The sequence below is a fragment of the Rhododendron vialii genome, chromosome 4a (assembly GCF_030253575.1).
Source record: "Rhododendron vialii isolate Sample 1 chromosome 4a, ASM3025357v1".
In the NCBI taxonomy this organism is placed as follows: Eukaryota; Viridiplantae; Streptophyta; class Magnoliopsida; order Ericales; family Ericaceae; genus Rhododendron; species Rhododendron vialii.
The window spans coordinates 41,725,525-41,742,728 of NC_080560.1; the positions used below are offsets into that span (position 1 = coordinate 41,725,525).

The 17,204-nt window shown below is 38.6% G+C and overlaps 1 protein-coding gene and 1 pseudogene across 2 annotated transcripts; one reads left to right on the plus strand and one right to left on the minus strand.

The window, feature by feature from the left end:
• Positions 1–819: 819 nt before the first annotated feature.
• LOC131324514 (translationally-controlled tumor protein homolog) lies at positions 820–5,214 on the minus strand (annotated as a pseudogene).
• A 1,355-nt stretch (positions 5,215–6,569) lies between these two features.
• LOC131324515 (chaperone protein dnaJ 49) lies at positions 6,570–11,246 on the plus strand. 2 transcript variants are annotated; one of them, XM_058356496.1, is made up of 3 exons: positions 6,570–6,815; positions 7,607–8,814; positions 10,858–11,246. In XM_058356496.1, exon 2 carries the CDS (start codon positions 7,763–7,765, stop codon positions 8,810–8,812), a length of 1,050 nt encoding a protein of 349 aa, XP_058212479.1. In that variant the 5' UTR covers positions 6,570–6,815; positions 7,607–7,762; the 3' UTR covers positions 8,813–8,814; positions 10,858–11,246. The 2 variants fall into 2 exon arrangements, with proteins under 2 accessions (XP_058212479.1, XP_058212480.1); XM_058356497.1 differs by lacking the exon at positions 10,858–11,246 and having other exon boundaries at positions 6,663–6,815; positions 7,607–9,751.
• Positions 11,247–17,204: the final 5,958 nt, after the last annotated feature.

The following is a 17,204-nucleotide window of genomic DNA, read 5'->3' on the forward strand; positions in this document are numbered from 1 at the left end:
TACAAATAGTCTAACTCACACACTCCCATTTTTACAACCAATTTGTCAAGGTGGCATATAGGCTCCACCATTTGACGATGGTTACAACCAAACTTACAACCGACTTTAGAGAGAGGAAAACACACACAAGAAGTCAAATTGAGGGAAGAACCAGAATTCTTTACAACCCAATTTTCCCTCATCAAAAACATGTATTCCTAGTAACCCAATAGGCCTCGTGGCCAGGGATGCTTCGAGATCGAGAACCGGGTGAAAAATGTAGCACCATTGTTCAGTTTCAGCCGATGGCAATCCTGACTGGGCACGACGAAGTGAGCCCCTGCCCTCCGCGGATGCCGACAAGATGGACTCTAGCGAAAGTGTCAGCGCAGGCGCAAGTAAGGTTCCAGCCTCATAACTGGGGTAGTGACGAGAAGCCAGTGGCTTAAAACTAGTAGGCATGAGTTTCATTCCCTTGTGTTGCTCAAGAGACACAAAATCACGTTTAACTGGTCACCTAACACCACGAAAATAAAGGCACCCCAACCATTCCGCCAAGTTCTTTCTATTGTTTTTCTCATCAATTTCCTTTCCCTTATAAATCTCTCACATCCATCATTGACACGCATCCTATATATATAGCTTTCACCACATGATGAGACTTCAAAATACACAGGCATTTAGACACAGATGTGTCTTAAGTCGTCCGATGCATGTATAAATGATAACTCTCAGCTCTATCTTTTCGGTTTTGATGAAAAGGATAAAGGATTTACTGCCTAGTAGAATATTTAATCCCCAGATAAAAACACAACATAAATGAAAGCATAACAAGCTCAATGGACCTCTGAAAAAAAGAAAACCCACAGATTATTGTAGAAGACCATCGGAGACAAACTAGAGTATTTCTCAGCCAAACCAAAACCGGAATACAAATTTACAAACCTATGTGTGTAAAAAAAACCCAGTGGTAGCGACATAATTAAAAGGGACAAACTCTAAGTTGCATGGTACAAAAACCAAAAGAGAAACTGGCAACAATAATGAAAAAACTTAAAACATGTGCCTCCCAATATGAAGCCGGGCAATTACCGTTTCATCTTCTCAGCACTTGACTTCCTTCAACCCATGGCCGAAGTACAGAAATGTAGGACCATCCTTGTAGTAAGCAAACACGAGTGGAGTCATCATGCATGCTCTCCCCAACAAAACTGCAGAAGGCAAGTGCATTAGTTCACCCAACCAAAGATTCAAGGGACTATAAGCAGCAATATTCAAGTTTTACCATCTTTACGACCCTGTTCTTTCGATCAAAGATTTTTGCAGGGATTGCATGAGAGAGAAGAAAAGACGGCGGAAACATATCCCTACCCTTTCTCTTTCATCCACAAATCGCTCTACAAATCCTAAGTCCAATCTCCAAAATCAACCTAAGGCTGTGTAGCCTGTGTTTGTGAGCATCGGATCCTTGGAACATTCCTCCTCTGTTTTCTTTTACCTTCCCAAAATATTTGATCAAAACAAACTCTAAGGGCAGCCTGGAATTTTCCAGGGCCATTATTATTCTAAACATGCAATGTTTTTCTACCATCCAATAGGAAATAAAGCCACCCCTCCATAAGAACCAAAGTTCTTCTGGTCAGGGTATTGTGACAAAGGAAGTATGAAAGGAACTTACAATTGGAGGTCACTGAGCTTCGAGAGCAAGAACTTAGTTGCCCCCTCGAGGTTCTTCTTGAACTCCTCTTGCTTCTCCCCTTCCAGCTTGGGTGTCAGCTATTTGATGTACTTCTTGATGTACGCAACAACCTGCTTCTTATCAAAAGCAGGTTGCTCCTGCAAGTGTCAAAGTGTTCACTCATCAAATTCTGGTTTGACATAATTTTAGAGTTATGCAATGAAAAATCTGTAAACTGACCTGAAGCCTGAAAGTGTCAACAATGCCGACCACTTTGACAGATTGATCATCAACTCCCTCGTCTTCTTCACCACCACCTTCCGCAGAAGGGTTTGCACCAATGTCTACATCAAGTGCGCCTTTAACAACCCACTGCAACGGCCAAAAGAACACAATGCAATTGGAGATTAATACACTTATATCCCCCTAATGTACAAATACTGTGAATAAACTGTTTTAACACTGAGTAATGCAATATCATGGTGTTATTGGACCTAAAATAGCAGGAAGGGGAAAAAAAGAACTGACCTACCCTTCAACTTCCCACAACACACCATTCTGGATTTCCGTGCACGGAAACGAGTCCGAGAGAAGCTCATCTCCTAGAGTTCATGAACACAATTAAATGAATAGAAGTAGAGCACCCTAATTCTTATTGAGACGAGGAGAAACCTACCCAAAGATACAGATGGTGATCAAGCAGAGAAATGCATTTAAATGGGTCTGCTCCTCCCAAGTAACTGGGGGTACATTTGACAATTTCTAAGGATGTTAAACAAAATTATGGGCTTGGTGAGAGTTTGTTGATATGGAAAATTAGGTGTACATAAAACTAACTTAATTGAAAGAGAGGAGCCAGTCCATTCCAGCGGTAAATCATAACAAAACTTAATAAGTAACATCAATACTTCTCAAATAAGTTACACAAACATAGATAAAGAAAATAAGAGGCAAAACAGGTATCAGCCAATTTCATTCCAGTTAAACTTTCTCAGCCAAAAACATAAAATGATGGTAAATAAATACATGGAAAGTAAACAATAAACTCAACCCACGTCTTGAGTTAAGACCAGAAAGAATTCACACGTGTATGTAGCAGCGCCAATTTGTTTAATGGAATCTACATCTTTCCATCACCCCTTCACCCTTTTCACTGTCTCATTTCAATCAATAAGTTGACAATTTTGCCATTTCTGATGTGAAGCACGGATACTCTATTTTGGCCTCCATATCACGTATCGTATCCGTATCGGATACCGATACTCTCGGATACGTATCTGATACAGTTTTTTAAAGTATCCTGCTTTTAGAATTATTTTTTGGTATCCCGATACGTTTCGGATACGCGCAGATACTCTCGGATACGTATCCGATACGGGTTTTTTTTTTAAAGTATCCTGCTTTTAGAATTATTTTTTGGTATTCCGATACATTTTGGATACGCTCAGATACATGTTGGATATGCTCGGATACGTTTTGGATACGCGCGAGGGTAAATATGGTATTACTTAAAATATATGGGTTAAAATTACAATTCGGACTATATTTTTCTTTTTCCTCCGCCAATTAACACCAAGAACACATCGACGATATCCTCTCTCTTGTCTTTCATCTCTCGACAATCTTGTAAGTCTCTCTCTCTCGTTATGTGTATGTATTTATATATATATATATATATATATATATATATATATATATATATATATATATATATATATAAAACACTATATAGATACAGTTATAGTTATGTAAATATATATCTCTCAGCATATGAAATGGTGACCAATCGTTAATGGAATTTTAGGAATTAAAAATTATCAGGGCGGTTCCGGGGACATCTATAAAAACATCTAAAAAAACATCTCATAGTTTCCGATCAAATTTTGATGATCCGAGCCCCTCAATGTGATCAGAACGTGATTTAAGGTGACAAACGAGAAATCAGCAAAAAAAATTACCAAGAAGGGTTTGATCTGAGTAGTTTTCATTAAACGGTTCAATTAAAAACTACTCAAAACAAGCACTTCCCGGTCATATTTTTTGCTAATTTCTCGCAGCCACCCTTAAAATCACATTCTGCACACATTGCACGGTTCGGATCATAAAAATTTGATCGGGAACTATGAGGTTGAGACTTAGGGTGTTTTTTTAGATGTCTCTGGAACCATCCCGAAAAATATTTTATATATATATATATATATATATATATATATATATATATATATAAATAAATTTTTTATTTACTTTTATATTTAACGTATCTCCCAACGTATCGTATCATTCTTTTTGGAAAAATCTCGTATCCGTATCCCGTATCCGTATCTGTGCTTCTTAATACTGATGTTAACCACCATAAAATGGAGATATAGCAAAAAATTTAGATGATTACAGAATCACTATAGTCCCCTTGGCCCTCACAGAAGCAAGGATCTATATTTTGCTCTAAGACAAGTGTTTTTGGAGAAAACTAAAGAACATTGAAAGGCCTATGACAAAGGAAAAGGGCGAAGAGTGTCATCCGTTCGTAATGAAACAAACTTTTAGAGGAAGGCTTAGTTTAGGTAAGCTGACCATAGTAACTGAATTCACTGAGCTCAATATCAGCCACTTCAAATCCACACGGAAGCCATTTCATACACCATGTCCGCTTGACTTTACCAGGTATCAATTAGAACCATACGATTATAAGGGTCGATTCGATACACAAAACTATCAATTTGTATCTATGGTGCCAATACACCTAAAAGTCGATCCAATATATCAACATGTTTCACTTGCCAAAGGTACAATTTGAAGTCATCAAGTGGGATGTTAAAAAAAGTGTGCCGATTTGATTTTGAAAGCTTTTAGATGAGTATTAGGAGCATGACCTACAAAATTAAGTTCATCGAATCTGCATCTTCTGTAAAACCAGCAAGCGTCTTTCCAGTTAGACCACATAATCCTAAGACAAGCTTGTATTTTTTTCATGCTTAAAAATCAATTATACAGTATATCTTTTTGGTCTAGAAGCATAAATATTAAAACCTTGAAAAAGAAATTTACTCTCTGCACAATTCTCAATAACTTATCTGTTTGGACTATCTTTTACAAGAGATAAATTGCGCAGCCTATTAAAACCTTCACTGACTGTGAAATAGCGAAATTTTAACATAATAATCGAATAAAGGAACAATTCACGCAGATTAAACCCTAAGCTGAACAAATTAGAACATAACGCATAATTGATGTACAGATAAACGGATAAATACATACATACCTAATTACAAATATATATACACACGATGAGAGAGAGAGAGAGAGAGAGAGAGAGAGAGAGAGAGAGAGAGAGATGATACCGGTGAGCAGGTCCTGGTAGATCAACATGATTGGATCGTCACACGGTACCAAGGAAAGAGGGTTTGGGAGGAGCAGAGACAGCAGAGTATATTGGCGGTGGGGGAAGACGAGCAACCGAACCGAAGGAGATTTTTGGGTTACGAAAACAGTATCGTCTTTCCCATTATTGACAACCAAGTCCCAATCCTATGCGTTGGTGTTGCGATGGGCTTCTAAGTTTGAGGCCAAATTCGGAAACCAATAGTAAAAGCCGAGTTTTGTCTATTTACTAAATGAGACCAGCCAAAAACTTGATATCGAGCCAAAAACTTGATATCGTGCTCGGCTCGAACTTTAACGAATTGAGTTTATTTATTTATTAAACGAGTCTTTTTAAATCGAGTCGAATATCTCTTAATGAGCCGAACTTTGTTGAATGAGTCAAAAACTCAAGTTCGAGTTCAGCTCATTTACTAAACGAGTCGAGTGGAGTCAAATCTTTAACGAGCTGAGCTGAGCTCACAAGCTGTTCGAGCTTAAATTTTTGGGTCATTTAGTAAACGAGCCGAGCTTGACAAAGCTCAGCTTATTTACCCTATGTGCTCCTATGGACGTTACCTGAGCAATCGGTACAAGAGAGGAACTCAACCCGAGTTTTTTGTACTCCATTTTTTGACAACAATAGGAAAACAAAAACATTAATAGGCTTAGAGCCCGTTTCAGAAACCTTCTTATTTTATAAGGACTTATTTTGGTGCTTTATTCTACAAAATCCAAATAAGCAGCTTATTTTCACATTTTCAAACTTAAAAATAATATAAATGAAAAATAATTTTTCAATTTTTTTTGCACTGTATTAAAGATCTCAATGAGATCTATCAAACAAGATCTATAGTGATAGGAAAATTATTTGCATAAGCATATGATTTTTGAGCTTGAAATTACTTTTTTTAAAAATAAGTACTTATTCACCCTTTTGTGGAACACACCTTATTATTAGACAAAAAATAAGTTCTTATTTTGATTCTGGAACGGACTCTAGACTACTTCACCTAAGGCCCGTTACATGGAATCAACACCCACAGAAAACAGCTAGAAACAATTAGGAGGGAATCTGATCACTGGACGCATCCATGAGGCTGTCTAGATTTTCACATTTCAAGAATCAAACTCATAGTTCCAAAGTAAGAGCAAACCCCTCAGCCTACGGAGACAACTCTTAGGTGAGGGAAATTTTTTTAGTGCCGAGTAAGTACCACGTGGTTTTCGTTTTCGCATTTGAGCCATCCATTTCGTTTTTGAACGACTCAGATTTGGAAAGAGAAAAAGAAAGAGGGCGTCAGCGTGAGAGGAGGGAGAGTGTCAGGGTGAGAGGAGAGAGAGGGTTTTAATCCGAGCTGTCCAAAAGTGTATCGGATAGCTTGGATGTGCCGAATGGGTACTACGTGAGATATACCCGCTTGGCAGTGAAAAATCTCTCCTTGGCGAGAGATTATTTAGTGCTCTTGTGTACCACGTGGTGGTATCTCAAGTCTCTCTCTACCACACAATGTTTTGGGGTCTTTATATTTAGCTTTGAACCCCATAAAAATACGTGATTAAGGAGAGGTCGAAGTCACCACGCAACGATGTCCCATGAGCATTGAATAAATTTTCAGAAGTAGGACACACGATTCCACCGAGTGGTTGTGGCCTGTGGGAATGTTACGGACTTTCCTTTTTGGTGGCGCGCTCTCATTGATTTCTTCCCGTAATAGTGCTACATATTTCCCCAAAGCCGATTTGTCCTATTCGAGACCGACTCTCTCTCTCTCTCCTATGGCTTCGATTCCAGAATCAGGTAATCCCCAACTCTCCTCTTTACGCATATTCGGAGCCCTAATTTCCGTGCGATTGTTAGTTTTTTCCCATTACGATCCTTTCGCTATAACCGTTGTAAACTTCGTATTCGTCATTGCTTTTCCTGATTTGGGTCAATTTTCTTAAGTCTCATTTGGAACCCTAGGGGTTTGTTTGGTTTGGATTTTGAGGAAGTTTTTTAGGTAATGAGTGGAGATAGAGAATGAGAGTTATAATTAGAGAGAAAATTTATTTGGGATTGTGCGCATAGGGAGGGGTTGTTCTAGAGACCCAAGTCTTATTTATCTCCCCCGAAATTTCTGTGGGAAAAAATGATGTTTTCATTGGCTGGGATGCAAGTTAGTACTCTCCCAGAGTTGGAATTGAGAATTAGGGCTTGATTTGGGTATTACCAGGTTGTATTTTAAGAGATACTAGGGAAGAGTAAAATCTTGAATTGGGATTAATTTGCAATGAAATCCGAAATGTGGAAGTAGAAAAGAGGGTAGAAGAAATTCGGGGGCGGGGGGGGGGGGCAATTTTTTTGTTCCTTGACAGTTTCTCTAGGTAGTTAAAAGGTAATTTGGGGAAGAAAAAATGCGGGCCAGCCTCAAAACTGACCTTTTCATCAAGAAGGGTTTTCCCTCTGTAATAGATAGTAGATATGCATAGATAAAGCCCTTATTTCTGTGCAATTATTCAATAATGTTTCCCTTACAATATTTTTACTGACGCGCTAACCTGAACAACTCGATCAGCATAATTCATTCTCATTGTTTGTTCCTGATTTAGGTGAATCAAAGTCTCATTTGGAACCCTAGATGTTTACTACTTGAAAGCCTGATGTTTTCACTGGCTGAGATTGAAGTTAGCAGTCTTTGATCTTTGGATCGAGTTTTTAGAGCTTAATTTGGGGAAATCTGCTCTCTATTGAAGTGGGTTCTCATTATGGATAGTAACAAAGACGAAGCTTTAAAATGTGTGGGCATCGCCAAAGAGGCGATCGCATCGGGCCAGAAGCGACGTGCTCTAAGATTCATCGAAAAGGCTACACGGCTTAACCCTAACGTGTCTGTTGATGATCTTTTGGCAGCTTGTGAAAATTTAGAGTCGGCATCTAGTGATCCTAATACTGAAAATCATGTCGAGAGTACAAAGAATAAGCCAGCTTCGTCTACCTTTGATGAGGTTTCAAATGGGGAGCGTAGTTATACAGAAGAGCATGTGGAGTTGATTAGGAAAGTCAAGAGAAGTAAGGATTACTACGATATTCTTGGTCTAGAGAAAAGTTGTTCGGTGGAGGAGATAAGGAAGGCATATAGGAAATTGTCTTTGAAAGTTCATCCGGACAAGAACAAGGCCCCAGGTTCTGAGGAGGCATTTAAGAAAGTTAGCATGGCATTCAAGTGCTTGAGCTCCGATGATTCGAGGAGGCAGTATGATCAAACAGGCTTTGTTGAGGAATTTGAGCACAACCAGCAGTATAATGTGAGGCGGCGTCGGAGGAGAACTGGGTCTGATTGGTTTGAAGACGATTTTGACCCTGATGAGATATTTAGATCATTCTTTGGCCAGACAGAGATGTTTCGGGCATCCCATGTTTACAGGACTAGAGGGACTGGCAATCAACAAAGGGATGACGTTGGTGGAACAGGGCCTAATTTTATGGTTCTACTTCAGATATTACCGTTCCTGCTAATATTCTTGCTTGCTTATCTGCCCTTCTCAGAGCCTGAGTATTCTCTGCAGAAGAACAATTCCCATCAGTTTTCGAAGGTTACTGAGAATCATGGAGTGGAGTTTTACGTTAAATCCGCGGATTTTGATGAGAATTATCCACCTGGAAGTCCTGGTCGAGCTAACATCGAGAATAGCGTGATAAGAGATTACAAAAATTTGCTTGGTCGGTACTGTCACATAGAGCTTCAGAGGCGTCAATGGAGCAGGAACATGCCAACTCCTCATTGCGACAAGCTACAAAGCTTCGGACAAGCATGAAGGTCAGCTGATATTGCATAGAGAATATATTGTATGACATTTATTTTCATGATCGATGCTGAATTGTTAAGCCAGCAGCCATGGACATGATATTCGTGTTTTTAGATGAGTGCTTTTCTTTTACTGTCATGTTTAGTTGGATTGTGCCCGGTATGATTTTAACGCTCTAAGTTTTGTTGTTCATGCCCTTCTCAACCATCACATAATCTTATATCTGATGCATGGTACTAGATCACTAAGCATTGTGAAAGTTTAGGATTAGAAGTGGAGAGAAATGGCATATAGTAAGTTACTTCTGGTTTGGTACATACATAAAAGAGTTCCCCCTTTTGGCTCTTTTGAGAAAAAAGAACAAACACAGAATGATTATTCTAGTTTTTTTGGTCTCCATGTGCCCTTGGCATGAGTGGGGCTTACTATCTGCAAAATTACTGATAACGAGGCTGAGGTTTTTTTGCATTTTCATTTAAATGTTAAACCTCTTTTCCCTCTGTGTGCTGCAGCTTGTTGTGGATGGAAACAATCAAAACTCTTGTTTGTTGTTTGTTAAGGTGCCATGCCTGTTCTGATTTATCCGATTAACTAATTTCTTTTTTCTAACTTATTCTACAATTTCAATGTAATCGCCTTATCTCTACTAATTTCTTTCTTTGGAAAAGCATGTGGCCAGCGAATTCCTCGATCAATGATGTTCCCTTGTTGGTTCCCACCTTTAACATTGAGAGAACAGAAATGTTAGATTATCTAAACCTCCAATCCTCAGATCTCACACCATATGCTTTGCTCTTTACTTAGAGAACAACCTGACAAAATTCTCTTCAACTTTATTGAGCATTTGATCCATAATTCAACAGATATCTTAGAGATTTTGTGGTGTGGATATTACTATTGGTTTCTTTAGACCCACGTCGCTTATCATTTGCCATAAAAAAAGGGAAGGTAAACAAGACCTAGTTAATTGTGAGACAGGTTTTAAGTGAATCAAAATGAAAGATCAAATCCCTCGTAGAAATCATACTCAACTAGGCATTTGTGATGTTCTTCTACTGAGTGCCACATCAGTTATTTATTAAGAGAGTCCAGCTGTGAGCCTTTATAATGTTGCAAGGTCTCTTCTTTGAGTTTTCGTTTGTGTGTTGCTTGTCTAACACAAGCGAAGCAACACCATCTAGAGAAGGTTTTTATTACTCTAGAGAACCGAACAGGTTGGATGACATGCGACTAGGTCTTACTGGTTGATTGTTAAACCATGATTTTCACATGTTCTAATATATATGCCAGTTTTCAAGTTAGAGTGTTTTTGTGGATCAATCCAGATCGCAGTCATGACCGTTTGATGGTCTAAGTGTTGGACCTGCCGGTCCAGCCCAATGTTTAAACATTGCGTTGAGCACCAGTGTTTAATAGCAGTGCAGTAACCATCTGGCAGCCCTAGTTATGGACAATTTGTTAAAATATTACCCACAGGGTGCTTTTACTATATTGCCAGTTTTGTGTTGCTGTTCTTTGCCAATGACTGTTGTGGCAATTCAGTCCAGTGCATCCAGAAATTATCGAAGTATGCAGCAAAAAGGAGTCTGTCATTCTGTATCTTCTGATAGTTTGAGTCAAAGTGGTAAGGCCACATAAACAATAGTTTCAATTGCAAATTGAAAGCAAGACGTAAACCTAGACTACTATTGCCGTAAACCCTTCCTACCTTAGCATTTTCTTGAATTTTACGCGTAATTGCAATGTGTTGATGATGAAAAAAAAATTGCAATGTGTCGGCCATATTTACTCTGATAATACAAGGTTGAATTTATATCATGCTTGACTTTAGAGATTGTTGATTATCTCACTATACGAAAATGTCTCTCTCCTTATTTGGCCCCTCTCGAATCCAAATCCCAGTTTCAGCTGTTCGCCCCTGGCATAGTCTTTGTTAATTTCACTTTCAGATACATCTTCTGTTTTACTTCTGCTGGTACGTGTATCCATTGATGTATGTTGGGTATGCTCCTGCAATTTTCTAGTTCTGATGAGAATTGTTTTTGGTTTTTCAGATTGAGCAGTGTTTGTGGCCAGAGTTTCGAAGCCCGAACTTAAAGCAGCCACCATAGTTGCAAGCTACTACTATTATGGTTCCGTGACCCAGGATGTGACCCTGGGCTTCCGCCTGCGGATTCTGGAGCAACCATCTGCCAAGGTGATCCGGGATGGTGTTATATAGTATATCTATACAGATGGTTTTTCTCTTCTACTCCTGAATCACATTACGGCTTTTTGTTTATGACAATAAATGTATCTCGCGAATTTGTCTGGCATAGTATTGATGCCTAGATCAGAATATTGTTGTGGATCGTAGTTACCGCGAAGTTTTAAGTGCAGAAACCATGTTTCTCTCCCTCATATATGAATTTATTTCCCAAGGATACATGTGATTCCTTGTTCACATTGCCTGATGGTGTAATCTGATACATGCCCATTTGTTTTTCTTTTGTCTGTTGCTTAAAAACTTAACAGCAGAAAAGAAGAGCAATTTTCAGACAAAAATACGTTGGGGAGCTGGATGGATCCAGTTCTCAAAATGGGAAATTATATAAGTTCCATGTGGATCGATGGTTAATCATTTAAGTCTCCATTCTTCTATAAAGGTTAAGAGCATCTTCAATGGGAAGAATTATTCAATGACATCTAATTTGTTTCCTAATTAATTTGTTAGGGGTTAACAAATTGGGATTCGTTTTACCTACTTCCAATGTAGTAAGTATTAGTCAATGTATATGGTTCACATTTGGCTCTTTGTTAATTTTAGAGAGCTCTCTTGTACTCCCAAGTGACACCACCCAAGTTAACAAAAAGAACAAATGTTAGCTAGTCCATTGAGGAACTCATGCTCCTAAATTAATAAAGCCTTAACACACAAAAATAAATCCCAGTTGTATTTATGTACTCCCTCTGTTCCTAAATAAGTGTCCGGCGCGCAAATTTAGGCCTTTAAAAAAATGCATTTGTTTCGTTAAAAAAATCAAATTTTTTTCACAAATGAATAGATAGCAACTCTATTAGATTGTGAAAAAAATTTAGATTTTTTAATGAAAAATATCCATCTTTTGTAAGGCCTAGGTTTGCACGCCGAACACTTATTTAGGGACGGAGGCAGTATTATCTTTCAAAATACACCTTAAGCGCCAATTTTAAAGTGACTTATTTCAGACAAAAAATACCTTATTCGTATAGGTGGTTAAGCTCCCCTCCATACCCTCATTTCGATACCCCACCAAACTCAATTATTTTGGCTACATCTCGGACTCAAGAAAATATCCAAATTGTTCATCTCATAGCTCTTGCATTCTCAAACATGTGTGCAAGAATCCTCTTGATTGGATATTGACATCAATATGAACAAATCATTAAAGTTGACGACTCAAGCTCAAAACCGTACGTATTCTTTGTTCTAATCAAGTTGATTTTTAATACACATGTTCATGAATGCGAGCTACGAGATGACTGATTTGGATCTTTTCTATGGCCCCCAGATGAAACCAAAATAATCGAGTTTGGTACGTGGGGTATGGAAGATAAGGGTATGGAGGGGACTCATTCTGTTAGGAGGAGAGTAAATTTTTTTTTTTTTTTTTCACGGAAGAATGAATGATTTTATTAAGACAAAGAGCGATCCGAGGACCGAAAATCATCACGGGCAAGATTAGCGAGATGTTGGGAGACAGGACCCCCCCAACACTCCAATCTAGCACCTAATAGGGAACGCTTAGCCAATGAATGAGCTACCCTATTACAATAACGTTTAACATGAATAAAGGAACAAGATGAAAATAAAGGGAAAAGCTCTACACAATCAGCAAGGATAGAGCTACAATCAGATAGAGACTTTCCATCTTGAACCAAAGCCTGAACTACCTGTAACGAGTCACCTTCAACAATAATTTTAGAAAATCCTGTAATAGCCGCAATGACAAGGGCTTCGCGAAATCCCAAAGCCTCAGTAGAACGTGGCGATAAGAAACCCGTAAAAGGAATCGAGATAGATCCTAAAATTTCACCAAAATGGTTTCTAGCTACAATACCCACACCAGAAATGCCATTCTTTTTGTTAACTGCACCGTCAACATTAAGTTTAATAACATTAGGTGGAGGGGGAAGCCAGGACGAGGGGTGGGGTGGAGTGGAGAGTCTAGGGAGGGAATGGACCGTTTCTGTAGCTGCCTTGAACTCCTCGCATAGGGTGATCGCTTTTTCAACAGTAGTAGAGCAAGTCCAGTACTTTTTATCAAAGTATGCAGTGTTCCTCCCCTTCCATAACATCCAGCACAAAGTGGCTAAAATAGCATGGAGATCTTCCACTCCACTAGAATTACGAACCGATTGGACCATACCAATCCACCATTCAGTAAATGAGAGAGAATCCCAGGAGGGTGAGACTGCATTAGCAAAGGGGGAATTTTTCCACACCTCTTTGGATGATTTACACTGAAAAATGAGATGCTCAATAGTTTCAAATGCAGAATTACACCTCGGACAGTAAGGAGAAACATCAATCTTTTTCTTGAAAAGATTAAATAACACCGCAAGAGCGTTGTGAGAGCATCGCCATAGAAACATTTTAATCTTATTGGGAATTCGTAAGGACCAGATTAGTCTCCAAGTACCATCCTGTAAAGACCCCGAACTGGATTCACCTCTCTCTCTAGAATTGTGCAAAATATTGCTAGATCTCGCTAAACGATATGCCGATTTGACTGAAAATAAACCATTATCTGTATAATGCCATACCCCTTTATCTGGAGCACCTTGAGAGCTAATTGGAATGGAAAGTATAGCTTCCACATCAATATTAGAAAATAAAGCCTTGATTAAAGGGATATTCCAAGAGTGAGTTACCTCATCAACAAGATCAGAGACCCGAGTGACACCATGATACAGAGAATCCACTGGTGGGGCAGGACTAAGCACATGGAAGTTAAGTGAACGGGGAAGCCAAGGATCACGCCAAATACTAATAGCTTTACCATCACCAATGCACCATCTCCACCCTTTTCGCAACACTGTTCGACCCGCACAAATACTCCTCCAAGCCCAGGAGGCTGACTTTGGGCAGGAGGCCTCCCAAAAAGAGGAAAAATGAAAGTATTTCCCTTTGAACAAACGTTGGAACAGAGAATCGGGGCTATTAATCAAACGCCATCCTTGCTTAGCAAGAAAAGCTAAATTGAAATCATGAAAATCTCGGAAGCCAAGCCCTCCCTGCAATTTACTATCACAATGTGTAGGCGTTCTCATTGATGTCTTTACGAAAAACAATATGCCCATATGGTCTTTGATACATAAATCACAATTTTGTAGTCAACAAAGAGTTCAATTCAAACTCCTCACATGCTTTAAAGGAAACCAATCTGTAGGTACGTAGCCTTTCGATCCTGAGGTGTCTTTGGCAAGCTGTTGAAATTATGCTCCTAGTTTTGCTTTTACAATATCATACTAGTACGCACTACATGCAAGAAGAAAACGGAGATCTCTCATCTGTTATTTTGGCAGAAGCTAAAAAAAAACCGTCGGTATAGATGGTGTCTGGTAATGGTTTGAAGGTCGTTATTAAAACCGAGTCTACAACGACAATTTTTAATTAATCGCTACCGGATTAACATTTTCTTGGAACAACCCACCTCAAAAGGATCATCTCATATATGTAATAATTCATCACGTGATGTAAAATAAAACTTATAGTACATTCCTAATTATTTCACACTTCGAGCGATTATTTTGTAGATTTCAGAGTGTAAACTGGTCAATATGAAAACTTAATTTGATCAAACACTGGGAAAGATTTGGTCAAATCATGTTTTTGTTTTCTTAAGAGCAATAGTTTGACCGCTCATGACTCATTAAGACAAACACGATTAGTTCAACTACTTTTCAATGGTCAATCAACTCGATTTATTTCCATGAATGAATCGAGCATGCAATAAAACATACAAAATAACTGACTAAATATTAAGACGAAACTGCTACTTATGAATGTCATCTCATTAGGGCAAACTCAGTGTACGAGATTTCCGTCATTGCGGGATCCGGAAAAGGGATGATGAATAAAATCTCATTGTGTGAGAATATCTTTATTCCACGACAGCAACATGGTAGGTTCCATGGTTTTGTTATAAGGGGAAATTACAGTAAGCCCCCTTCAACTATACCTCGGTAACGAGTTGCCCCCTTCATCGTTTGACTCGGACACTTAACCCCCTTCATCTTTTATCGCGTGACACTTAACCCCCGATATTTTATCTCGTGACACTTAACCCCCTTCATCTTTTATCGCGTGACACTTAACCCCGATATTTTATCTCGTGACACTTAACCCCCTTCATCTTTTATCATGTGAGCAGTACATGACCATATTAATGACAGATCGTGCCCTTATAAATACATAAGTGTTCCAAATTTCAATCCGTTTGAACCCGGGAAAAGATTTTTGTTTTCTGATCATGTTATCCTAAATGGTCATAATTAAATTTTGACTCTAGGACTTTGGTTGACTAGTCCTAAGAAATTCGTAGAATCAAATATCTCTTAAGGCTAATCAACGAAAGCCATAAAGTCAAATACCTCTTTATACCATTTATATATTTAAAAATATGGTTAAAAAATTAAGTGTTCCAAATTTCAATCCGTTTGAAATGGTGGAAAGATTTTAGTTTTTTGATCATTTTATCCTAAATGGTTATAGTTAAATTTTGACTTTATGGCTTTAGTTGATTAGTCCTAAGAGATATTTGATTCTACGAATTTCTTAGGACTAGTCAACCAAAGTCCTAGAGTCAAAATTTAATTATGACCATTTAGGATAACATGATCAGAAAACAAAAATCTTTTCCCGGGTTCAAACGGATTGAAATTTGGAACACTTATGTATTTATAAGGGCACGATCTGTCATTAATATGGTCATGTACTGCTCACATGATAAAAGATGAAGGGGGTTAAGTGTCACGAGATAAAATATCGGGGGTTAAGTGTCACGCGATAAAAGATGAAGGGGGTTAAGTGTCACGAGATAAAATATCGGGGGTTAAGTGTCACGCGATAAAAGATGAAGGGGGTTAAGTGTCCGAGTCAAACGATGAAGGGGGCAACTCGTTACCGAGGTATAGTTGAAGGGGGCTTACTGTAATTTCCCCTTGTTATAATTGGAGGCTGTGGAACATGTGGTAAGTGATTTATAGGAGTAACGTGTAGTATCTGACAAGTTTTTTAAAACGAGAGAGAGAGAGAGAGAGAGAGAGGGGGGGAAGACAGATAATTGGCCACATGTCAGCTCATCAACTGTAGACGCATCAAACCCACTTTCTTTTCCTGTCCCGACTGTGCTTACAAACAAATTCCAGAATCAGTAGCCAAGAGAAAACCTGGAATTTCAAATGGTTTTTAAAAAGTAGGGTTCTTGGGCGAGTTTACGTACACTTCGATTAGTCTCTAGGAAATCAACTTCATTGTTTACAAACGGGGAGCTCATTTAAAGTCGATCGATTTACAAACGGGGAGCTCATTTAAAGTCGATCGATTGGGATGAAGTCTCGTGTATAAACCGATTTCACGAAGTTTTTATAACACCTGAAACGGTTTAAACTCGGACCTGAAAATTAAGAAATCCTTTTAGACCACCCATCCATTCGCTTGGACTAATTTTCATACTCTGTTTTAGACGTACGAAGAAAGAAAATAGTAGTTGGCTTGGACGGGGGAGAGAGAGAGAGAGCCCCCCTCCACCTACGGTGGTTTTTTTGGGAAGATGCCCACCAGGTTCTGAAGCTGCCATTTGAGTCACTACAAGAAATTGCACAATTGACTACTAATGTCCTGTTTTTTTTTTTTTTTTTTGTCGAGAATGTAGACTTTTAGCTTGTTACGGGTGCATTTGGATTCCGTCTTTAGGTCCCTAGTCGTTAATATTATGGGCTCGTCAAAAAAAACATCCACGCAAAACTTTAAGCTGATCGGACGTTGAAATCACAATATTCTACTTAACACATTTGTTTTTGCAAAAAAGAGTAATTAGTTCGTCTCTGTTTTTTCAATTCCTTACAAAGTTTTTCTATCGAGAAGTTAGGATATTCGATTAAGTTGGAAATTTTGCGTGGATGCGCAATTAATCGAGTCTTAAATATAAACGGATCAGATCATCGAGGATTAATCCAACAATTAGCAAATTGCACGATAATGAACCAATAATGAAGAATAATGAAGGAGAGAGAGAGAGGAAAGGTAGTTCTCGAATTAAACACAAGATTCAACGTCCATCAAGCTAAATAGACCAAAACACCCACGAGAAATCCACCCAAAAGGGCCAAACCCACTGCTCTCATTAAGACTTGAGAGTCACTTATATATGTAGTA

Bases quoted from the DNA above. Each gene is read 5' to 3' on its own strand.
- LOC131324515 (XM_058356496.1), top strand. From the start codon at position 7,763: ATGGATAGTAACAAAGACGAAGCTTTAAAATGTGTGGGCATCGCCAAA.